Source organism: Phyllostomus hastatus, unplaced genomic scaffold (assembly GCF_019186645.2).
Source record: "Phyllostomus hastatus isolate PE091 unplaced genomic scaffold, TTU_PhHast_1.1 phas_contig_1, whole genome shotgun sequence".
NCBI classification, from domain to species: Eukaryota; Metazoa; Chordata; class Mammalia; order Chiroptera; family Phyllostomidae; genus Phyllostomus; species Phyllostomus hastatus.
In genome coordinates this window covers 29,931,883-29,957,630 of record NW_025333498.1, presented here as the reverse complement: position 1 = coordinate 29,957,630, position 25,748 = coordinate 29,931,883, and the positions used below count along the sequence as shown (strand labels likewise).

General features: G+C 39.0%; 1 protein-coding gene across 4 annotated transcripts in view; it reads right to left on the bottom strand.

Moving 5' to 3' along the window:
- WDSUB1 (WD repeat, sterile alpha motif and U-box domain containing 1) overlaps window positions 1-25,748 on the bottom strand; it is a 75,097-nt gene that overhangs the window by 13,931 nt on the left and 35,418 nt on the right. For 3 of the 4 annotated variants that reach the window (XM_045829840.1, XM_045829982.1, XM_045829921.1), the window contains exon 10: window positions 23,317-23,457. In XM_045829840.1, coding sequence (XP_045685796.1) covers window positions 23,317-23,457 — 141 coding nt within the window. Of the gene's footprint in view, window positions 1-8,222; window positions 8,348-23,316; window positions 23,458-25,748 lie in introns of those variants that run through there. The other variant, XM_045830067.1, reaches the window with a different exon arrangement.

The following is a 25,748-nucleotide window of genomic DNA, read 5'->3' as shown; positions in this document are numbered from 1 at the left end:
ACTTATAAGGGTGCTCAAGGAACTCAGTGAGGACCTCAGCAACGTAAAAAAGACCTAGTCAGAAATGAAGGATACACTAATTGAAATGAACAATTTATCGGGAAACAATAGACAAAGCCTGAATCAAATCAATAATTTGGAACATAAGGAACCAAAAAACAACCAATAAGAGCAACAAGAAGAAAAAAGAAACCAAAAAAAGGATAGTGTAAGCAGCCTCTAGAACAACTTCAAAAATTCCAACATTCGCATCATAGGGGATTCAAAAATACTGCACAATTCCACCAATATGAAGTTTCTATAATAGTTAAATTCAGAGGGACAGGAAGTAGACTGGTGATTATAAGAAGATGGGTATTATTTAAATAAAGATGGTGTACAGCTATTATTTAATGGGTCAGAGTTTCAGTTTTGCAAGACGAAATAAGTCTGGAGATGGTGGTAGTGCTTGCATGACACTGAATGTACTTAATACCTGAGCTGCCCACTCAAAAATTGTTGAAGTGTAAATTTTGTTCTTTATATATTTTAACAACTTAAAGATCAATGAATGCATGGGCTGCGAACCAAAGCATTGCAGGTTCGATTCCCAGCCACGGCACGTGCCTGGGTTGCAGGCCATGGCTCCCAGCAACTGCACATTGATGTTCTCTCTCTCTCTCTCTCTCTCTCTCTCAAAATAAATAAATAAATCTTAAAAAAAACATTTTCAAGTGCCACGTCTTTACTTAAAAAAAAAATCAATGAATGCAATGATGGCAGGCAGAATAATGGTACCACAAATATGTCTGCATCTTACTCCTGGAACCTGTGCATATGCTGCATGACAAAAGGGAATTTAGGTCACAAAGGAATTAAGGCTGCTAATTAGCTGATTTTAAGATAGGAAATTATCCTAGGTTGTCCAGGACAGCCCACTCTAATCTCACAATCGTTTAAAAGCAGACGAGGAAGGCAGGAAAGTGCATCAGAGAGATGCAAGAAGATGCAGAGATACAAGCCACTATTTCTGGGTTTGATGATGGAGAAAGAAGGCCACAACCAAGGAATGGGACAGCCTCCAGAAGCCAGTGTATAAGTCTCCTACTGCTTCTATATTGTTACCTCAAACTTAGTCACTTGAAACAACACAATTTATTATCTTACAGTTCTGCAGATCAGAACTATGACATCAGTCTCACTGGACTAAAATTAAGGTGTTGGCAGTGTGGCGTTCCTTCTGAAGGCTCTAGGAGAGAATCTGTTTCCTTGCCTCTACCAGCTTCTAGAGGCTCCCTGAATTCCTTGGCTCACAGTCCTACATCCCTCCAATCTTTGCTGTCTTGTCACATCTGCTGTGACTGACTCCTGTGACAGCTCTGAGGAGTAGGACATGGATATCTTTGGGAAGCCATCGTTTTGTCTGCTTGGGTTGGGAACAGCCCTCAGCTTACAGCCAGCAGAAAAACAGGGGCCTCAGTTATACAACCATAAGGAACTGAATTCTACCAATGACCTAAACGAGCAGGAAATGAACCCTCCCCTAGGGCCTGCCAACACCTTGCTTTTAGCCTGTTACATCATCTTGCACTTCTGACCTACAGACATTTTTTTCTAAACCACTAATTTTGTGGCAATTTGATAGGGTGGCAATAGAAAACTAATGTGGGTATCTATCACATTACAGGCTAAAGGAGAAAAACCATATTATTTCACTGAGTAAGCATTTTTTAAATTCTCAGCAACTTGGGATTGAAGGGAACTTCTTTAAATTGATAGAGAGCATCTAACATCATACATAATGGTAAAAGACTAAATGCTTTCCCCTAAGAGCAGGGAAGGTAAGAATGTCTACTCTCCCCACTTCTTTCCAACACCGTACTGGAAATCCTTGTCCAGTGTAATAAAATGACAGGAAAGGGAAGGGCAAAAAGACTCACCACCAACAACAAAAATAAACGACCTGGTTTTTAAAGTGGACATAGCATATGAAAGATGCTCAACCTCACTAATCATCAGGAACATGCAAATACAAACTATAATGAGATATCACCACACACCCATAAGAAAACAGAAAATAACAAGTACCAACAAGGATGTGGAAAAATTGGAACTGTTATGCAATGTTGACAGGAATATATAAAGGTACAGCCACTATGGGAAACAGTCCAGAAGTTCCTCAAACAATTCAAAATAGAATTATTAGTGATCTAGGAATTCTATTCCTGGGTATATATCCAAAAGAACTGAAAACAGGATGTCAAAGAGATACCTGCACACTCATGTTCAGAGTAGCACTATGTACAGTAGCCAAGAGATGGCAGCAACCCAAGTGGGTTGAAATGGATAACCAAATGGTGGCATATACACACAATGTATGTACATACACTGTACACATCTCAATGGAGAAATGGAGAAACAAAAGGTGGTATATACCTCAACAGAATATTATCCCACATTAAAGAAGAAGGAAATCCTGCCACATGCAACTGTCTAGATGAGCCCTGGGGGCATTATGCTGAGTGAAATAGGCCAGTCACAAAAAGACTTAAGCTGCATGATTTCACTTATATCAAGTATCCAGCGTTGTGAAAACCATGGAAACAGAAAGTAGACTGTGGTGACCAGGGGCTAGAGACAGAAGGAAGTGGGGAGTTGTTCAAGGGCACAGAGGCTTCATTTTGTAAGACTGGCGAGTTCTGGAGACCTGTTGTATAACAATGTGCATACAGTTAACACCATGGTACACCTAAAAAGGGTTCAAAGAGTAAATTTTATGGTTTTTTTTTTTACTCGAACACACACACAAACATCCTGGCACATTGTTCTGTAGAAATGGAGAAAGTTATTCTAAAATTATGTGTTGAAATACTAAGGACCAAAAATTGCTCAATAGTTTTGAAAAAGAACTAAGACGATTTATACTACCTGGTATCAAGAAATACTCTAAAACTACAGTAATTGAGGCACTGAGGTAACTGGCACAAGGACAGACATACAGATCAGTAAATTGTAGGAAGTCTAGGATAACTAGTGATATAAAGGCAACTAATCTTCAACAAGGGTGCCAAGATAACCCAATTTAGAAAAAGATTTCTCAAATGCTGCTGGAACAATTGGATACCCACTTACAAAAATAAGAAAAGTTAATCTCACACTTACCACAAACATTGATTTGAAATAAATCATAGACCTAAACATAAAAATGTAAACTATAAAATAGCTAGAAGAAAACAGTATAAAATCTTTTATAACACTGAGGTAGACATATCAATAGGACACAAACTATGAAATTTAAGGGAAAAATGATAAATTGGGCCACATCAAAATTTAACATGTTTGCTCTTCTAAAGAGGTCACTATGAAAATCAGAGGCACTTCCGGTCCAGGTTGTGGAGCAGGTAAACTCTGAGCTCACCTCCTCCCACAAACACATCACCATTACAACTAAATTACAGAACAACCATCACTGAAAACCACCTGATTAGAAGTTCTATAATTAAGGATATAAAGAAGCAGCCACAACCAGTCTCGTAGGAGGGGTAGAGGTGCAGAGTGGCCTGGTCCCACACCCATGGTGGGGTGATTAAGAATCAGGAGGAATAGCCCAGCTGCAGAGACTCCCGCCTCCTCACCCACCTCCCTCCCTGGTCATAGGCAAGTGCCCCAACCCCGTAATGGGCTCCACAGTCCAGGGCACAAGTGCCAGGAAAAGGAGTTTCCATGAAAACCAACAGGGACTGCATCCCAGATGGAGGACTGCTAAAGTCCCACCCATCCTACTTGAGGGCCCCCACACAGACTCGCTCACTCACAAACTCACTCTGGGCACCAGGGCAGGGCAGCAGCACAAAGGGCACCAGGAACACATGGAAAGTAATTGAATTGACTAGCTTTGGGTGAGGGTTGGAGGGACAAGGGTCAGGGCAGATCTCTCCAAGGACAGAAGTGCTGGCAGATGCTATCATTCCTTTGTTGAGTGCCCTTCCCACCCAGCTGGCAGGCACAGGTGAGTGCCCAATCTGTGCACTCCATTAACCTGGCTAACACCAGCTGGCCTGCCCTGGTGATTCCCTGAAACCCCACCCAATCCAACTCCTGTGCCCAGAATGAACTTCTGCAGGAGCTTTTCCACACAAGCAGCTTACATTCTCACTGCAGACTTTTCTAAAATTTCTCAAAGGTCCACAAACCCCAAATAAGCAGTGGTAAGTTCTGGTGTGCCCTGTACCTTTTACTAAGTGGTCCCAAGCCTGTCAAGGCAGTGACCAGTTTCTACTTACATTGTAACTTCCATCAGGTAGCCCCGAGCCTGGAATAAGCTGCAGCCAGGGTTGGCTTCGACTATAGATTACACCAAGCAACTGAACAACTAGCAAAAGTGGGGCTGGCCTCAGCTCACATTGTGGTGCCCCTAAGGTGCTAGTGGCAGCCTGCCTTGGTTTGCAGCCTAGACTCTTCCAAGCTCTGCCAAGCCCAGCACAAGTGACAATCAACCACAGATCACTTTGTAGCTCCCAGCAGGCATCCCATGCTGGGCACAAATAGCGACTGATGTTGGCCTGCACCAGAGACCCTCCCAAGAGGCTCTAGAACCAGTACACGTGGTGGCCAGCTTCAGACCACACCAGACCATGACCTAACTCGCACCACAAAGGATGCGCCAGAAGAGCAGACTCAGCTAGCACCATGGCCCACCAAAGTGACTCCTGCTCCTTAGAGTAAGACCCCACATCACAGCTTACCCACTCTAGTCCCTGACAGCTCCACAGCCAGTCTGCCTGAGGGTCTATCTCACTGACTGACGTGCCAACAGCAGTCGAGGCTCAACTATGATGGGAGGGCACACACAACCACACAAGGGACAGCTCTGGAGCACCCAGATCAGGTGAACAGGGAGACTGAGTCATTGGGCCCCACAGGGTACTTACTCCCTAAGGCCACTCTGCCAAGACTTGGAGAAGTGCCAGATCTACCTAAAACATAGAAACAAACACAAGGAGGCAGCCAAAATGAGGAGACAAACACATCCCAAATGAAAGATCAGGACAAAACCCCAGAAAAAAAGAACTAAACAAAATATAGACAAACAACTTACTAGACACAGAGTTCAAAACATTGGTTATCAGGATTCTCAATAAACTTAGGGGGAAAAATAGATGAACTCAGAACTTCAACAAAGGAATAGAAACCATAAAAAAGAACCAGTTAGTAATGAAGAATACAATAACTAAAATGAAGAACGCATTAGTTGGAATCAACATCCGATTCAATGAAACGAAGGATCAGATCAATAATCTCGAAGACAATGTGGTGGAAAACCCATTCAGAACAGCAAAAGAAAAAAAAAGAATCTTTAAAAATGCGGTAGTTTAGGAAACTCTGAGACAACATTAAGCATACCAACATTCATGTCACAGGAGCACCAGAAGAAGAGAAAGAGCACAAGGGATTGAAAGCTTCCCTAACCTGTAAGGGAAATATACACACCAGTCTGGAAGCAGAGTCCCAAACACAATGGACCCAAAGAAACCCACACTGAGACACATCATAATTAAAACGCCAAAGATTAAAGACGAAGGGAGAATACTAATAGTAGCAAGTGAAAAGCAGTTAGTTATGTACAAGGGAGCTCTCAAAAGACAACCAGTTGATTACTCAACAAAAGCAATGCAGGCTAGAAGGATTGGCACAAAATATTCAATGTGTTGAAAAGCAAAGTCCTAAAACCAAGATTACTCTCCCCAGAAAGGCTATTGTTTAGAATTGTAGGAGAGACAAGAGTTTCTCAGCAAGCTAAAGGAGTTCATCACTTCTAAGCCAGTTTTATAGGCCATGGCTTGTATGGCTGAGTGGATTGAGTGCCGGCCTGCATGCACCCTGAAAGGTTGCCACTTTGATTCCCAGTCAGGGCACGCGTGCCTAGGTTGTGCGGCTAGGTCCCCAGTTGGGGGTGTGTGAGAGGCAACAACCAATCAGTATTTCTCTCCCTTTCTCCCTCCCTTTCTCTCTAAAAATAAATAAATATAAGCTTAAAAAATAAAAATAAGCAAGTATGATAGAAATGTTATAAGGACTTATTTTAAGAAGAGAAGACCCAAAATATATATAAGAAAATATAGGGGAGAAAAAAACCTCACTAACAAAAAGCAAACGCTTGGTAAAAGCAGTGGATCAGCCAACTATAAAGGTAGTACAAAGATTAAAAGGCAGATGGACTTTGTTATTTTTAGGACAACTCACCTAAAAAAGCAGAATATACAGTTTTTTCAAGGGTACACGAGACATTTTCCAGTGTAGACTGCATTTTAGGCCACAAAACATTGTCTCAATAAATTTAAGAAGACTAAAATCCTATCACACATCTTCTCTGATCACAAAGGTATAATCCTAGAAATAATTACAAGAAGAAAACTAAAAATACACAAAAATGTGTAAGCTGAATAATATGCTGCACATGAATGAGTTAACAACAAGGTCAAGGAAGAAACGGAAAGATACCTTTGGAGAAGTGGAATAGAGAACAAAGGCCCCACATCCATGGGACACAGACAGAGCAGCTCCAGCAGGAAATGTAAAGTAATACAGGCCTAAATAAAAAAAACAGGAAAAACCTCAAGTGAACGGTCTGACCTTACACCCAAGGGAACCAGAAAAAAGGACGACAAAGCCCAAAGTCAGCAGGATGAAGGAAATAATAATGATTAGGGTAGAAATAAACAAAATAGAGTTTAAAAAAAAATAGTAAAGATCAATGAAACCAACTGTTGGTTCTCTGAAAATTAAACAAAATGTATAAACCTTTAGCCAGCTGCATCAAAAAAAAAAAAAAAGGGAAAGGGCCCAAATAATATCAGAAATGAAAGAGAAGTGACAACTGACACCACAGAAATACCAATAATTACCAGCAAGTACTATGAAGGGGACCCCCAAAAAGGAATTGATTTGTAAAAATTGTGTATTTATTCCTACATGTTTAAACTTCAGTCATCTTCATCAAAGTACTCTCCATCTGGTGCAACACACCTGTGAAACATTTTTCCACTGCTCAAAGAAGTTGTTGAACTCCTCGATTTTGATGCCTTTTAGTGTTCCTGCTGTTTTTTGTTTCACTTCTTCCACATTAGCAAAACGTTTCCCTTTAAGGACTCTTCTATCCTGGGAGACCAAAAAAAAAGTCCCTTGGGGAAATAGGGTGAATAGGGAGGGTGGAGTGTGGGAATCACGCTGTTTTGGGTCAAAATTTGCTCAATGCTCAGTGCAGTGGGGGCAGGTGCACTTGTAAATCACCCATCATGAAATGGACAAACTCATCAAAAGGGTCTTCAAAAAAAATTCACTGAAGCCAAACAGCAGCCTCTCCCAACAATGCCCGCTAGTATGCTGATACAGATGGGTTCCTAGAACACTCTCCTAGTGGGGGAGGCCTACACTACATGGGGCCTGCTTTCCAGAATATAATTCTAGGTTTTTGGGGGATACCCCCTCATGAAAATTTATATGCCAACAAATTGGACAACCTGGAAGAAATGGATAACTCCCAAGAAACATAGAATTTTCCAAGGCTGAATCAAGAAGAAACAGAGAATCTGAACAGACTGATAACTACTAACAAAATTGAATCAGTATTCAAACAGTTCCAAGAAGAAAAAAAAAGCTCTTAGCCAGATGGCTTCACAGGTGAATTTTACCAAACATTCAAGGAGAAATTAATACCCATACTTCTCAAATTATTCAAAAAAAAAAGAAGAAGAAGAGGCTGGAATGCTCCCAAATGCATTTCACGAGGCCAGCATTCCCCTTATATCAAAAGCAGGTGTCCCATGTCATTTCACTTATATGTGGAATCTACATAAAATGAACAAAAAACAAAACAGAAACAAATTCATACATACAGAGAACACATTAATGGTTGCCAGTTTGCAGGGTGGGGAGTGGGTTGGGAACTATGATAGGATTAAGAAGCACAAACTGTCAGTTTTAGTATTAGGGTAATATAAAGTACAGCAGAGGGAATACAGTCAGTAATATTGTAGTAACTATGTATGGTGCCAGGTGGGTACTAAACTTAATGGAGTGATCATAAGGTAAACACATATCTAATCATTATGTTGTACATTTGTAACTAATATTGTATCTCAAGTGCAATTGAAACAATTTTAAATTTGTTTTAAAAAACAAAACAATGAGGCAAGCTACAGACTAGGAGAAAATACAGGCATACCTCATCTTACCGTGTTTTGCTTTACTGTATTTCACTGATGTTGCATTTTTTACAAATTGAGCAAGACCCTCTGCCAGCAAAAAGATTACAATTCACTTCATTGTGGTGGCCTGGAACTGAGCCTGCACCAGCTCTGAGGTACACCTGTATATGCAATACATATATCTTTCAAAAAACTTGTACCTAGAATTTATTTAAAGATTTATTTATTTTTAGAGAGGGGGAGGGAGGGAGACAAAGAGAGAGAGACATCAATGTGTGGTTGCCCCTCACATTCCCCCTACCAAGGACCCAGCCCACGACCCAGGCACCTGCTCCACACTGGGAATCGAACTGGTGAGTCTTTGGTTTGCAGGCCTATGCTCAATCCACTGAGCCACACCAGCCAGGGCTACATCTAGAATTTTAAAGAACACTCACAACCAAGTAAGATAAATAACCCAATACAAAATGGGAAAAAGATCTGAAGGGACACTACAAAAGAAGACATGAACAGATAATAAGCTCATAAAAAGATGCTCAAACTCATTAGTAATCAGAAAAACACAAATTATAAGTGCAATGAGATACTACTTCACACCCACTAGAATGGCAAAAATTAAAAGACCGAAAATACCAAGTGTTAGAAAAGAAAGGATGTGGAAAATTAGAATTTTCAGTTGGGAACTTAAGTGGCACAACCACTTTGAAAAACAGTTTGGCAGTCTGTTTAAACAGTCACTTACTATACAACAAAGTAATTCCACTCCTAAATATTTAACCAAGAGAAATGAAATATATCCAGAAAAAGATATGTAAATGAATCTTACGGTAGCTTCATTCAGAACAAACCAAAAAGTGGAAAGGAGCTGAAAGTTTGTTAACAGGTTTGTGGATAAACACATGATGGTATATCCATGCAACAGAACACTACTCGGCAATTCCAAGGGAAAGTTACCAATACACGCAAGACAAATAAATGCGAAACATTCTGCTGAGCAGACGAAGCCAGATGTGCGAATGATTTCACTTATATCATATATATCTCCTATTTATAGCACCAAAGAGCAGACTGCTTATGTAAGGCCAGGTGTGGAGAGGACTGATTGCAAAGGGCATGACAGAATTTTCTGGGATGATAGAAACTTTTATGTCTTCATTGTGATGCTGGATGCACAGAACATTCTTTTAAAATACTCATCATATTGTACACTTAAAATGGAGGAATTTTATTGTGTGCACAACATCTCAAAAAGTGTTATCCCTCAAAAGTTAAATTATAGTGCTATACTGTCCAACATAGAGACCTCATGTGGTTATTTAAGTTTAAGCCCATCACAAATAAAGTAAAAACTTTGCATCCTCAGTCCCATTAGCTGCATTTCAAGTGCTCTGGGCCACATCTGATGATTCGCGACTGTATCAGAGAGCACAGGTAGAGAGCATTCCCCTCATCAAAAAGTTCTATTTGATAGAAGTGTTACAGAGAATTTGAGTTAGACAATTAACAATTTGATATCATAATCAATCTATATGACATTATATTGTATCAATAATGTTGCAAAAAATAATTTTGTAACCAGAGACACTTTTTTTCAGACACCCACTGAGATTTTACAAAAATCAAACATGAGCAAACATACAAGGAACATCTTTAATTCCTAAAAGTAACATCCTTTCCTATTCTTTAACCCTACGCATAAAAACTAGACACCCCTCTCCCGAAAAACACACTCAATACTAATTAAACAATTCGCAAACTTTAAAAAAGTTTCCTAACAATCATTGGGTTAAAAAAAAAAAGTAAACTGAAAGTGAGTATCACGTAGAAATGGAAGACATGGAGATACCTACGTGGTGGGTATGTACCGCCTGTACCGCTTTCCTGTAAGCTGTCCCTTCTGCCACTATCCTCTGCATGGAGTGACCCCACGTACCCAGGGTCCCAACTCTCCACAGCCAGGACAATCGCAGGCCTGTACCTCCTCCCTGCTGGGACCAGCACTGGGGCGGGCTCCTGGCTCGGGTCAGACCAATGAGTTCTTCATCTCAGATTATTTGGAGTTAGCGCTGGAAAGAACTATCAGATTGGTCGCTTGCTGGTGGGTGAAATTATAAAATGTAAAATTTGGGACCTATTGGTGGTCATGTTTTTCTACCATGTGGAAAAATATACATTGACTATCACAGAAGGTGAAAAAGGTGAACATTCAGAAGCTTCTGAGTAAATAAGAAACAAAACCCTGACTGTAAAAGCCTCTGGTGACAGTTTTTCCTGAGACTCACTTACAATAGCATTTAATAAATTAACTGCCATTTCTGCTTACCCCAGTTTGAACTGAACTATTTCAGTTGCAAACAAGGGTCCTGATACACCTAAGCCATTGCTATGCTCATGGAAAATTCCACAGCCTGAAATGAAAATAGCTGACTGATGGTTATTGAGTGCTTCTTTGGTATAGGTGCTCTTTAAGTAACTAACATGCATTAACTTATTTGATCCTTCTAAGAGCCCAGTGAGGTAAGTACTAGTATTCCATTTTGTACACATGAACAATGAGACACAGGGGTTATACAGCCTCCTACAGGTAATTCATTCAATAAGTAATGAAACAGATTCAGACCCAAACATCTGGTTCTTCAGTGCCTGTTCTCAACTAGTAGACGATACTGCCTTCCATAAGTATATTCCTTATTAAATAATAACTCAAAGGAACGAAAATTAAACGCTCATGAAAAAGAAAGTCATATAAGAAAATTATAAATGGTAAAAACATTAAAAAGTGCTCAGACTAGCTCTGGCCAGGGAGCTCAGTTGCTGAGAGCGTCATCCCAATGTGCCGGGTGGCGGGTTCGATCTCCAGTCAGGGCCCATACAAGAAACAACCAGTGAATGAATGCATTAGTGAAACAACTGATCAATGTTTACCCTCTCTCTTTCTCCCTTCTTCTCTCTAAAACAAAAAAAAAGTGCTCAAATTCAATGTATACAAGAAAATATACACAAAGTACTTTTCACTCATTAAATTGAGAGTGAAAGATTGCTACTAGCCTGTGTAGGCATGGATGTGGGAAATATGGGTGCCATACACCAATGAGGGGACTATTTGTCAGTGCCCTTTAAGTAATCTTACCTTTAGGAAATTTATCCTATGCTATCCTACAAACATTCACACTAAAACTGTAAGGATGAATTTAGATGACGTTTACTGCTGCAGTTTATAATAACAAAACATTAACAGGAAATGAAATATATGTCACAGATACACTTGACTAGGCAGCCTTTAAAAAGAATGAAGTATATTTCTGTGTAGTTTGAAAGATTTTAATAAATGTGTGTCACTGTTACAATCAGAAATAAAATGAAAATAATAAAGTAGATGACATGATGCCTTATTCTTTCCCTGGGAACTAAACCAAGAAAAATTAAAATAGCAGTTAGGGATAACTACATACCTAGAAACAGGCAAATGTCCACGGACATTTCACCAAAAGTTAAAAAAAAAAAAAAAGGGTGTATGACACAAAACAGCATGAAGTGCATAAGACCAGTTTTGTAAAAATATCTTGACCTAATTGGTATCAAACATGATATTTAAGAATATACAGGATGAAATATATAGAATTATATGTGAAACTGGTGTTAGCTCTCACCTTATGAATAGATAGATGACTTACTTTATACACCACTGTGTTGTCTGAAAAACTTTTACACAATGAGGATGTACTAATTTACAATTAAAAGAGGATAACTGTAAAAATTATAAACATATGTTCTTGGTTTAATCATATATCAGAACAAATATGAAATTCTAAGTATAAGAGCTAAGCTTTTTTTAAAAAAACTGGAAGAAAATGTTTACAGAGACATAAGTGAAAAATGCTTCTGCCTACAAAATTTTAAAGTAGAAACAATCAAATATATTAAAACAATACTAACAAATAAGACTCTATATGATTAGTTCCATTACTAATGTGGACACAATATATAAGGCTGATATTTAAGTCCCTCAGATGAAGAAGATGAATAAATATTTTAAACCTAAGCATGTTTAAGTGGTAAACTGTCTGCAGAAAATTTATTGGAGTGACAGCAGCAGCATGGCAGTGTGAGAAGACCTCATCTCTCCCTTAAATCCGGGGTGTCCAACCTGCTGCTCACATGCAGCCCTGCATGGCTATGAATGTGGCCCAACACAAAAACATAAATTTACTTAAAACATTATGAGGGGTTTTTTTGTGATTATGTGTTGCAAGGTATTTAATGTGAGGCCCAAGATAACTCTTCTTCCAGTGTGGCAGAGACGCCAGAAGGTTGGACACCCCTGCAGGCTTAAAGCTGCAAGTAGGACAACCAATTCAACAAAGGACTGTCTGATCAACACAAAACACATCTGAGAGATCCAGGCATTGAGACGTCTGAAGGTGGTGTATCTGAGCGAACAGGGACTGGAGGGAGACAGAGGAAGGACAGAGATGGGAGCCACAGACACAGTCCAGGGCTTGCAACAGTCCCCACTGACGTGGTAGCAGTGTTGGACTGCAGCACTCACTTGGCAACCCAGAGAGGATCAGAGGGGCAGAGACAGCTTTTTGGCCTGAGTGGCTGGTACACATTGCAGTAGGGCTGAATGATGGGAACACAGATGCAGTTCAAAGGTGTGGCAGCTGCAGTGGAGCAGCCACCAGCAGCAGAGAAAAAAACCTGCAGAAGCACAAATCTGCACTCTCCTCCCCCTCTGGTCATCCACCCAGCTAGAGCAAACACAGCAGAGGTGGAGGTGGTAAAAGGGCGGAAGCAGCATTCCAGCCTGAGTGGCCAGTACACATTGTGGCTAAACCCAGTGGAAAAAACAAAGTCTCAGACACATGAGTGTGCCTCCCCTAGCCCATCACGCAGAACCTGGTAGAGGCAGCTGGGACACCTCAGATAGTACACTGAGGCTGGCAGCTTCTGGCTGCCAATAAGCAGTGCTGGGACTCAGGCCCAGAGCTGCATTGCCTGCCACATCTCACCATGTGCATGGCATCCTGAGACCAAACTGACCCAGTCACAAAGGGATACCTAACCACCTCAGGAATATGGGACATTTTCAACAGCCAAATAATCCATCAGCTACCATGAAGAATCAAGGTAACAAGGTAGCTCAGAAAGAAAATGAAAAGTCTCCAGAAAACAAACTCAAAGACATGGAAGACTGCAATTTAAATTAAAGAGTATTCTAGATTGCATTTCTGAAAAAATTACAAGACAACTGAGAAAGGCGCTTTAATGACTTCAGGAATAAAATCAACAAATGAAAGGATTACTTTACCAAAGACTTGGAAACTATAAAAAAGAACCAAACAGAAATTTTGTGCTGAAGACACATTTGTGTTGAGAGCTTAGGCAATGAGCAGGTAAGACGGAAGAAAGAATTAGTGATCTTGGACTCCCAGCCCAGGTGGAGGCATAGGTAGACACACTGTGCCTCCTCACACAACCAAGATAGGGACAACAACAATTTAGAAACAGAATAACAACCAGAACTGACAGAAAATTGAACTGTATGGAAGTCCAACAACCAAGTAGTTAAAATAGACACATTCATCCAGACTGGTACGAGGGGTGGAGTTGGGCAGCTGGGCGGAGAGGGGTCATGGCACAAAGAGCAGTGGGACCAGGGGTACATACCGCATCCTGGGCACACAAAACCACAGTGGGCGGACCTGGGTGCGCAGGTGGCAGTTGGCAGACCCAGCGAAGCGGTGATTGTGAAGCAAGGCACTGGGCCCAATTCAGGGTCCCAGTGCTGGGAAATAGAGCCTCAGGGTACTGACTGAAAACACCTGTGGGGGTTGAGGCGCAGGGAGAGACTCCGAGCCTCATAGGAGAGTTCGTTGGAGAGACCCACCAGGTCCTAGAATGTGGACAAGCCCACCCACATGGGAATTAGCACCAGAAATGCCCAGTTTGCTTGGGGGAAGTGGCTGAAGGGACTGAAGTCCAACAGAGAGCAGAGCAAGTGCCATTGTTCCCTTTCGGACCACGCCCGCACATACAGCATTACAACCCAGCAATTGGGTTGCCCCACCCTGGTGAACACCTAAGACTCCGACCCTCACACATAACAGGTGTGACCAGACACCCCCCCCCACCCCGCAAAATGACCCAAATGGAAAAACAGATCAAAGTACCACAGCAAATACAACTAAGTGACCAAGACATAGCCAACCTGTCAGATGCACAGTTCAAAGCACTGGTGATCAGGATGTTCGCAGAATTGGTTGAATTTGGTTGCAAATTACATGAATAAATGAAGGCTACATTAAGTGAAATGAAGGAAAATGCATGGGGAACCAATAGTGATGAAAAGGCAACTGGAACTCAAATCAATGGAGTGGACCAGAAGGAAGAAATAAACAATCAAACAGAAAAGAATGAAGAAACAAGAATTCAAAAAACTGAGGAGAGGCTTAGGAACACCTCCAGGACATCTTTAAAAGTTCCAACATCCAAATTATAGGGATACCAGAAGGGAAAGAGGAAGAGCAACAAGTGGAAAAGTTATTTGAACAAATAATAAAGGAGAACTTCCCCAATCTGGCAAAAGGAAATAGACTTCCAGGAAGCTCAGAGAGTCCCAAAGAAGTTGGACCCAAGGAGGAACACACCAAGGCACATCATAATTACATTAGCCAAGATAAAAACGAAGGAGAGAATCCTAGAAGCAGCAAGAGATGAGGAAACAGTCACCTGAAAATGAGTTCCCATGAGACTATCAGCTGCTTTCTCAAAAGAGACATCATAGGCAAGAAGGGGCTGGAAAGAAGTATTCCAAGTAATGAAAGGCAAGGACCTACATCCAAGATTGCTCTACCCAGCAAAGCTTTCAATTAGAATGGAAGGGCAGATAAAGTGCTTCTCAGATAAGGTCAAGTTAAAGGAGTTCATCATCACCAAGCCCTTATTTTATGAAATGTTAAAGGGACTTACATAAGAAAAAGAAGATAAAAAACATGTAAAGTAAAATGACAGCAGACTCACAATTATTAACAACCACACCTAAAACAAAACGAAGAACAAACTAAGCAAACAACTAGAACAGGAAGAGAACCACAGAAATGGAGAGCACATGGAGGGTTAGCAACAGGGAGTAGGAAGAGGAGAGAGGGGGAAAAGGTACAGAGAATAAGTAGCATAGATGGTAGGTACAAAATTGACCGGGGGAGGATGAGAATAGTATGGGAAATGTAGAAGCTAAAGAACTTATGACACATGGACATGAAGTAAAGGAGGGGAATGTGGGTGGGAGAGGGTGTGCAGGGTGGATGGGAATGAAGGGGGGTAATGGGACAACTATAATAGCATAATCAATAAAATATATTTTAAAAAATAAAAATAAATAAAAATACTATATAAGTATCTCAAAAAAAAAAAAAAGAATTAGTGATCCTGAAGATAGAAATGTAGAAATGACTCAGGTAGGAAACAGCAAGAATTGAAACTGAAAGAAATCAACAAGAACTACCTAACTCCAATAGAAAGGGCAATATAAGAATAAAGGTATACCAGAAGAAGAGCAGGAACAAAGAACAGAGAGCCTACTCCAATAGATATCAAGAACTTACCAAACGTACGGAAAGAGCTGCACGCACAAATCCAAGAGGCATAGAGCACCTAATTATCTCAATGCAAAAAGACCTTATTCAAGACACATTATATTAAAACTGTCAAACGTTAATGACAAAACAAAAATAAATCTCAAGGCAGCTAGGGAAAAATGATTGTAACCCATAAAGCACAGGCAGCAAGCACAAGGCCCACAGGCCAAATCCGGCCCTCCACCTTGTTTTATCAGGCCTGGCATCTTATTTCTATCCGGCAGCAGTGCCAAGCTCTCGGTTAACTGTTAAGGAGTAGTTACATTTATACAGTCCTAAAGTTACATTTGGCCCTTTGAAGGCAACTGTGAGGCTGATGTGGCCCCCAAGAAAAATGAGTTTGACACCCCATAAAGAAAACCCCATTAGATTATCATTGGATTTTTCGGCAGAAACCTTACAAGCCAGGAAAGAGTAGAATCAATATTTAAAATACTGAAAAAGAGAAATCACAAACCAAGAATAATATAGCCAGCAAACAATATATCCAGATATGAAGTAGAAAGAAAAGCTTTTCCATACAAATAAAAGCTGGGGGAATTTACTACCACAAGACCTGCATTACAAGAAATGTTGAGCCGTAGCTGCTGTAGCTCAGTGGATTAAGTGCTGGCATGCAAACCAAAAGGTTCCTGGTTCAATTCCCAGTCAGAGCACATGGCTAGGTTGTGGGCCAGGTCCCCAGTAGGGAGCGTGTGAGAGGCAACCACACAGTGATGTTTCTCTCCCTTTCTTTCTCCCTCCCTTCCCCTCAGACTAAAAATAATTAAGTAAAATTTTTTCAAAGAAAGAAATGCTGAAAGGAGGTTCTTCTACTGGAAAAAAACAAAAACAAAAGGACACAAAGCTGTAAGATAACCATAAGTAGGATACTGCAACCCTATTACAGAATAGGATATTAAATACTTAATTATAACATTAAGGTTACAGGGAGTAAAAGCAATTTTTTTACAAAAGACTATAGCTTCTGAAATTTGGAAATAAATGCATAGCATAAAAAAGGATAATTTGTGACAATAAATCATAAAGGAGGTAGGGGACAAGGACTGAACAGGCAGGCACAGGCATATGAAGATACAATCAGAAGAAAAGAATTATTGCAGGCATAAAACGTTTTTTGTGTGGTAAGCACAACACAAAAATCTAGCACAGACACATTAATATATATATAAAAAAACAGGGATAAAATCATAGAATATCACCAAATTGAAATAGCACACAGGAACACAAGGGAGCAAAAAACATAGGAAATATAAAAAACCAGCAAATAAAAGATAAGATGGGTGTGATAAGTCCTTCTATATCAATAGTGAGCTTGAATGTAAATGGACTGAATTCACCAATTGAAAGGCACACAGTAGTGGGATGAAAAAACGAGACCCAACTATATATTGCCTGCGGGAGACTCATCTCAGCTACAAAGACAAACACAGACTCAAAGTGAAGGGGTGGAAGATGATACCTACATCAGACAAAATAGATTTCAAGATAAAAAAGGTAGTAAGTGATAACGATGGACATTTCATAATGCTAAATGAGACAATTAATCAAAAAGGTATAACATTTATTAATATATATGCACCCAATCTGGGAATATTAAAACACATAAAGCAATTACTAACAGAGCTAAAGGGAGAAACTGACAAAAACACAATTATAATAGGAGATGTAAATAACTCACTGACAGCAATGAGGACAGCAAGCAAACAGAAAATTAATGAGGAAATATCAGCCTAAAATAACATATTAGACTAATAAACATAAATGATATTTACAGAGATTGACCTCCCAAAATGACAGAATATACATTTTTTCTCAAGTGCATATGGAACATTCTCAAGGACAGATCATATGTTGAGGTACAAAACTACTCTCAATAAATTTAAGAAGATTGTAATCATACAAGCATATTTTCCAACTACAATGGTATTTAACTGGAAATTAACCATAAGAAAAAAGTTGGAAAAACCACACATATGTGCAGATTAAACAGCATGCTACTGAACAACTATTGTTTCAAAGAAGAAATAAAAGGTCAAAAGATACATAGAAATGATACATAAAAATTATAATACAACATATCAAAAATTTGGGGGCTGCAGCAAAAGTGGTACTAAGAGAGAAGTTTATTGCATTCCAGGCCTACCTCGACAAACAAGAAAAATCTCAAATAAACAATCTAAAATTTCACCTTAAAAAAACAGAAAAAAAGAAAAATTTCAAAGTTGGTAGAAACAAGAAAATAATAAGATTAAGAGCAGGCAAAACACAAAATAGAGAACAAAAGGACTACAGAAAAAATTAATGAAACAAGGAGCTAGTTCTTTGAAAAGATAAATAAAATTGACAAACCTGACTAGGCTCATCAAGGAAAAAAGAGAAAAGACTCAAATAAATAAAAATAAGATAGGAGTTACAACAGATGCCACAAAAACACAAAGGGTTATACAAGAATGCTATGAAAGGCCATATGGCACTAAATTTGATAACCTGGAAGAAGGAGACAAAGTTTTAGAAATATGTAACTTTCCTAGGCTGAATCACAAAGAACTGGAAAACCTAAATAGACTGATCAACAGTCAGGAAATCACTGCTCTTTGAAACATCATTCAGTAACCTCCCCCCCCCAAAAAAGTCCAGGACCAGACGGCTTCACTTGTGAATTCTACTGAACATTCAAAGATTTAATGCCTAACCTCAAACTCTTCCAAATTTAAGAAGAGGAACTACTTTGTAACTCATTTTATGAGGCCAGCATTACCCTAACACCAACATCAGGCAAGGGCAACACACACACACACATTCGCCACACACAAACTACAGGCCAATATCTCTGATGAACATAGATGCAAAAATCCTCAACAAAATACTTAGCAAGCTGAATGCAATAACAGATTAAAAAGATAATACAATCAAGTGGTTCAACCACTTGAGATACAAGAAATGTTCAACATGTGCAAACCAATTAATGTGATAAACTGCACGAACAACATGAAAGTTAAAAATCATATGATCATATCAATAGATGAAGAAAAAATGTTTGACCAGATACAACACCCATTTATGATTAAGATACTCAATAAAATGGGTATAGAAGGAAAGTACCTCAACCTAACAAAGACCCATGTGTGACAAACCCTCCGTAATTAGCCTGCCTGATGGTGAAAAACTGAAAGCTTTTCCTCTAAGATCAGGAACAAGACAAGGATGCCTACTCTCACCACTGTTATTTGACATTGTACTGAAAATCCTAGTCTGAGGAATCAGGCAAGACGCAAGAGAAGGAAGTAAAAGGCATCTAAATTGGGAATAAAAAAGTGAAACTGTCACAATTTGCAGATGATTCTGATAAAGTAGGTAGTTAGGTAGGCATACACAGAGCAGGAACATAGGCCAAGTACAGAATGCCACCAAGGTGGAAAATCCCAGGTAGCTAGCAACAGACAAAACTGGGAAAAAACATGTATTAGAGGCTAGGACCTTACCCCCAGGGTGGTCCTTCCACCCACAGCATGTAGCTACTCATGCAGTTTGGACCCCCTGACCTTTCATATTGCTGGTCATGCAGCTTAGACCCCTTAGATGATGAACAAGGGGGCTGGAGGGTAGTCTCACAGACTCCCATGCATGATCACCCCTTTAAGCATTAAACCCTCAGAACAATGAGGTCCTGATCAGCAGCAAATAATCTCAGGAACAAAGCCTTGGTTCTGTTAACCACAGACACAGAATTTTGGCCAAACTAGAGATAACAACTAGGGCTCAGTTGTGTTTCAGCTCCAGAGCCAGAAAAGCAATAAAACCAAATGAAGTGATTCCATGGCTGACATCAGAATGCAATGACTAATGACCCTTGCTCTAGCGCTGACCATCAGTAGAGAACATGACCCTGAAAGAACACATTTGGAAAACCGATGGATATTCTGCTGAGATTCTCACCTGACATCTCCCCTAAAATCCCCTTTCGGAAAACAGATAAAAACTCTTAAGATGAAGGAGCCAGTGCACATGAGCTCTCTCTTCAGCCCATCTGCACCTTCCCCCTTGTTTCCATGGGCTCTCCCTCTCCTCTTTCTCTCTCTCTCTTTCATACCTGTACCTTTCACCACCTGCTTCTTTCTTCAGGTGAGCTCTCTCTAGAATGTGCTTTCCCCCCTCTTCTTCCCTGGGGCACATTATCTTTGCTTTCTTTTTCCTAAGCTCCAAGGGCCCATCTTTTGCTGCTGTAACTTATTTCCTGAACCCATGCTGCCCAGCTGGCTCACTTCTTCTACCTCTGTGACTTACTAAATAAACTTATCATGGTAGAGTTCTTGGTTCTGACTCTTTCTTAGCCAAACTCAGTGACAGAGGTCTAACTCCACAGTTAACAATTCTATACATAGAACACCCTAAAGACTTCATCAAAAAACTATTAAAAAGAATAAACAAATACAGTCAAGTTGCAGGATATAACATCAATGTACAAAAATCTGTTGCATTACTATATACTAACAATGAAATAATGGAAAAAGGAATGAAGAAAACCATCCCACTTGCAACTGCAACAAAAAGGATAAAATATAGGAATAAACTTAATGAAGGAAGTAAAGGACCAATGCACTGAAAGCTACAGAACACTGTTGAAAGAAATTGAAAACAGAGATAGGTAAGGATATTGTGTTCACGGATTGGAAGAATTAACATAGTTAAAGTGGCCATATTACCTAAGCAATATACAGATCTAATGCAATTCCCACCAAAATCTCAATGGTATTTTTAAAAGAAATAGAAAAAAATCATCAATTTGTATGGAACCCCCCCAAAAAACCCAAATAGCCAAAGCAATCCTGAGAAAAAAAGAACAAAGCTGAAAGTATCACATTCCCTGATTTCAAATTATACTGCAAAGCTAAAGTAATCAAAACAGTATGATACTGGCAGAAAAAGAGACATACAGATGAATGAAATGTAATTGAGAGCCCCAGAATAAACCCACACAAATATGTACAACTAGCTTTCAACAAAGGAGCCAAAAACATACAAGAAGAAAGGAAAGCCTCCTTAATAAATGGTGGTGGGAAAACTGGAAAGCCACACACAAAAGAATGAAACTAGAATGCTATCTGACACCACACACAAAAATTAACTCAATGGATGCAGGGGTGTCCAACCTTCTGGAGTCTCTGTGCCACACTGGAAGAAGAAGAGTTGTGTTGGGCTACACATTAAACACACAAACACTAATGAAAACTGATGAGCAAAAAAAAGGTTTAAGTAAATTTATGATTTTGTGTTGGGCTGAATTTATAGCCATCCTGGGCTGTGTGTGGCCTGAAGGCCACAGGTTGGACACCCTGGCATTAAAGACTTAAATATAAGACCTTAAAAAATAAAATACATAGAAGAAAACATAGGCACTAAACTTATGGTTCTTGGTCTCAGAGGGGTTTCTGTGAATTTGACCCTAAATGCAAGGAAAGTAAAAGCAAAAATAAATGAATGGGACTACATCAAAATAAAAGCTTCTGAAAAAATTAAAAAAAAATAAAAGCTTCTGCATAGTAAAAGAAATCAACAAAGAGGCAACCAATAAAATGGGAGAATATATTTGCAAACGATACCTCACAAATATACAAAGAACTCATACAACTTAACAACAACAACAATAAAAAGCCCCAAACAATTCAATTAAAAAATGGGCAGAAGACCAGAACAGTCACTTTTCCCAAGAAGATATACAGATGGCCAACAGATAGATGAAAAGATGCTCAACCTCACTAACTATACAGTAAATGCAAATCAAAACCACAATGACATGTATCTAACACCTGTTAGGATGGCTATTTATCAGTAAGACAAAAATAACAAGTGTTGGAGAGGGTGTGGTGAAGAGAGAACCTTTGCACACTACTATTAAATAGGTGCAGCCACTATGGAAAACAGTAATGAGGCTCCTCAAAAAATTCAGAGTAGAAGTACCATATGACCCCAGCAAGCCCTCTTCTGGGTATCTTACCCATTAAATTTGAAAACTCTTACTCTTAAATGATATATGTACCCCTATATTCACTGCAGCATTATTCATGATAGCCAAGTTATAGAAATAATTTAAGTGTCCATCAGATGACTGGATAAAGATGACATGGCACATATATATGCAATGGAATACTACTCAGTCCTAAGAAATAATGCATGGTTATTGAGAGTGTCATGCTAAGTGAAATAAGTACAACATGTCAGATGGAAAATGACAAGAATCATGTGATTTCACTCACATACGGGATATAAAACAGAAAGCAATGAACAAACAGAACAAAATAAAAATGACACAGACAACAGGATGGTGGTTACCAGACAGACAGGGGACAAAACACATGGTGACCAAAGGAGACTTTGGGTGGTGAGCACACAATGCAGCACACAGAGGCTGTACTACACAACCTGAAAACCTGCATAATGTTATTAACCTATGCTACCCTGGTGAATTCAATTTTTAAAAAATGATGAGGTAGTTAAAAATACTAGGAAAAAAGAATGATTTAGTGCCTTCCTTGCAATATAATGAATACAATTCCAAACAACCATTAAGCTCACCAAAATAGAGTTATAAAATTCAATAATCACAAAACTGGAAAAACAGGTACACTTAAATATATTGCTGGTAGTGCTGTAAACTTTTTATTCTAGAAAACAATTTAATAACAAATTTAATAAAAACTATCAAGACTGTTCTTATACACATTCATGAAGTATTCTTTGATGGGCTAATGCTGCTTTGGGGCGCACATGCCGTGAAAGTAACCTAAGTTACGGTAGCAACAGAAAGGAAGGAGCACCGAGATATGCAGTACTATTTACCACGCCAGGATTTGCAGCTCATCCATACACCAAGTAGTAGAAGACTCAAACAAAATGTAGCATAGAGCCACAATAGAATAGTTATTAAAACTGAAAATTATGTAGACTAAGTCAATATTCAGAAATATGTATATGATTATGTTTTACACAAAATTTAAAAACAATATAATATGGAATCACTGATTACAACTATGTAAAGTATGTTTACTGACAAAGATTAGAAATTAATGTGGAATGATGCAACTTTATAATTTTTAAATTCTTATTTTGTAAGGTTGTTTAAATTCCTGATAGACGAAATAAATATAAAAGATCTCAACAGTCTAGCCTAAAAAAAAAACAAGATTTTAACTTTACATTCTAGTAACTACGCAATTCACAAGGTTAAATAAAGCTTGTAAAACTTACTCCTTTGGTCTCACATCTTATTCAAACCTACTCCATTCAATTTTAGTAAGAAATATATAGTGTTCAATAATAGCTCACCTTTGATCTAGTGGGGTTTTAAAAAGAAAAAGACAACTACTTACAAGAAATGAAAGAAGAATTCTGAAAGTTTTCCGCATGAAGCAAACTTCTGTGAACTGTCTACATTACTCATTTACTTAGCACACAGTGTGCCCTGAAACCGAGAACAGGATCACACTTACCTGATGCGATGACAGGATCCTGCATGAGCTCCCTAGTGATTGGACATATAAATTCATCAGGAATTTCGGAAGAAAGGGTTTTCACCTGTGTCCTGAGCTCTTCAATTTTCCTCAGAACTTTACTACGCAGCCCTAAAGATTCTAAAAAGAAATTTCTCTGTTAGGACTGGAGAACTACTGGTAATCTTTATGCAATTCTTTACCAAACAGGAAGATTTTATCTACTACAAGCAAAAATCTTCAGATATAATGTTTACCACATATAACTGTTTTCTTTATAAATTCATGATTTTTTGTAGTATAAGGTACTGGTGATTAATATGAATCAGCAACTATTGGACTGTTTGTTCTTTTCTTTAAAAAGATTTTATTTATTTATTTTTAGAGAGAGGGGAGGGGAGGGAGAAAAGGAGAAAAACATAGCAGTGCAAGAGATACATTGATTGTTTGCTTCTCACACACCCTCAACTGGGGACCTGGTCTGTAACCCACACATATGCCCTGACTGGGAATTGAACCAGTGACCTTTCGGTTCACAGACCAGCACTCAATCCATGGAGCCAAACAGCCAGGGCAATAGATTGTCTATTGTAAACAACCTTAGATTCCAAAAGTTCCTCAAGGTTGCTGAACACTAATTTATGACACAAAATCAGAAAACGCTCATTATTAATGGTTATTTAGACAACAAAAATTTTTCTAAACATAAATTTTAAATATGTTCAGTTTAAAAATATAAAAATTCCATCTTACATTTTTAAACTATGAAATTGGATGTATTTGTTAATTGTTCTCATATGAAACACAACCACAGATGAAGTTCATCTGTTTGTCTAAGACTGTACACACAAGTTTCATTCATTTGTATTTTTACTTTTATCTTAAGTTTTAAAAATTCTTAATGTTTAATTTCAGAAAGTTTAGTGTTATTAGCTTTTCCCACATTTAGAACAATCTGACAGTTCTACTTCAGGTGAAGGTGTTTGGGGTGATGTGGGTAGGAGAATTACATTCCGGAAAGCCCAGTCGTTCCCATAAAAAGCCGCATCAGCTTTCTTTTTGTTGGCAAATATCCTTGGAAGCTAGATATAATATCTCCCAATTGGAGGGTAGATCTGTTTCCAGGTGAGTAAAAAGTTGCCTTCCTCTTTGGCTGGTTTGCTAGCAATCCCCTTATAAGACTGGAGGGAGCAGGTGGGTTGGGGCTTAAGTGTCTGCAGCTGTGACACAAACATAAATTGGTCCCCAAAGTCTGGAAATGGGAACCAATCTGAACATGAAGCTCATGCTCTGCTGCTGTGCCTTAACTGTTTAAAGCTGTCTGGACTCACTGACCACATCTAAGGAAGTGTGGCAAGTCAACCTAGCAGCTGCTGCCACTCAGACTGCTTCACTGCTTTCTTATGACTTCTTTCCTAATTCATTGAAACCAAACTGAGGATTTGTTCAACAATTTTTTATTTCTATTTTGCAGCTCCTAATTTACTGAAGATTTTTTCCATTAAACCAGATAATAATAAAAAGAAAATGTATTAAAATAACTGAACATTAATGTTATTTGTTACATTCTGTTTGATATATGAAAACATTCATGATATATAAGACATACCTAGGAGATAAGGAAAGAAGTTCATTAATTTGCTGAGCCCTAAAATTACAATGGCAGCTCTGATGAATCTCACAAGCCATCTGGGGTCCTCTAAACAGATCAGAGGTCTCAACTTTGACTGTTCTTTAAAAATCATGTGGGAGCTTGGTTTTTAATTTTTTTTTCTTGTGTCTATGAGTTTAATGTGTTGAATTTACTAACTTTCCAAATCTTAAAACACAAACACTAGCCATCAGAGAGATGCAAATTAAAACCACACTGAAATATCACCTCACACTGGTCAGAATGGCCATCATAACCAAATAAACAAACAACAAGTGTGGGGTGAGGTTATGGAGAAAAGGGAACCCTAGTGCACTGTTGGTGGGAATGCAGACTAGTGAAGCCACTGTGGAAAGCAGTATGGAATTTCCTCAGAAGACTGAACATGGAACTGCCTTTTGACCTGGCAATTCTGCTGCTGGGATTATGCCCTAAGAATCCTAAAACAGCAATTCAAAAGAACCTATGCACCCCAATGTTCATAGCAGCACAATTTACAATAGACAATAGCTGGAAACAGCCTAAATGCCCATCAGTAAATTAATGGATCAAAAAACTGTGGTACATTTACACAATAGAATACTACACAGCAGAAAGAAGGAACTCCTCCCCTTCACGACAGCATGGATGGAACTGGACAGCATTATGCTAAGTGAAATAAATAAGCCAGACAGTGAGGGACAAATACCATATGATCTCCTCTATATGTTGAACCTAATTAACAAAACAAACAAACAAACAAGCAAAACAAAACTAGAGACATGGAAATAAAGAACAAACT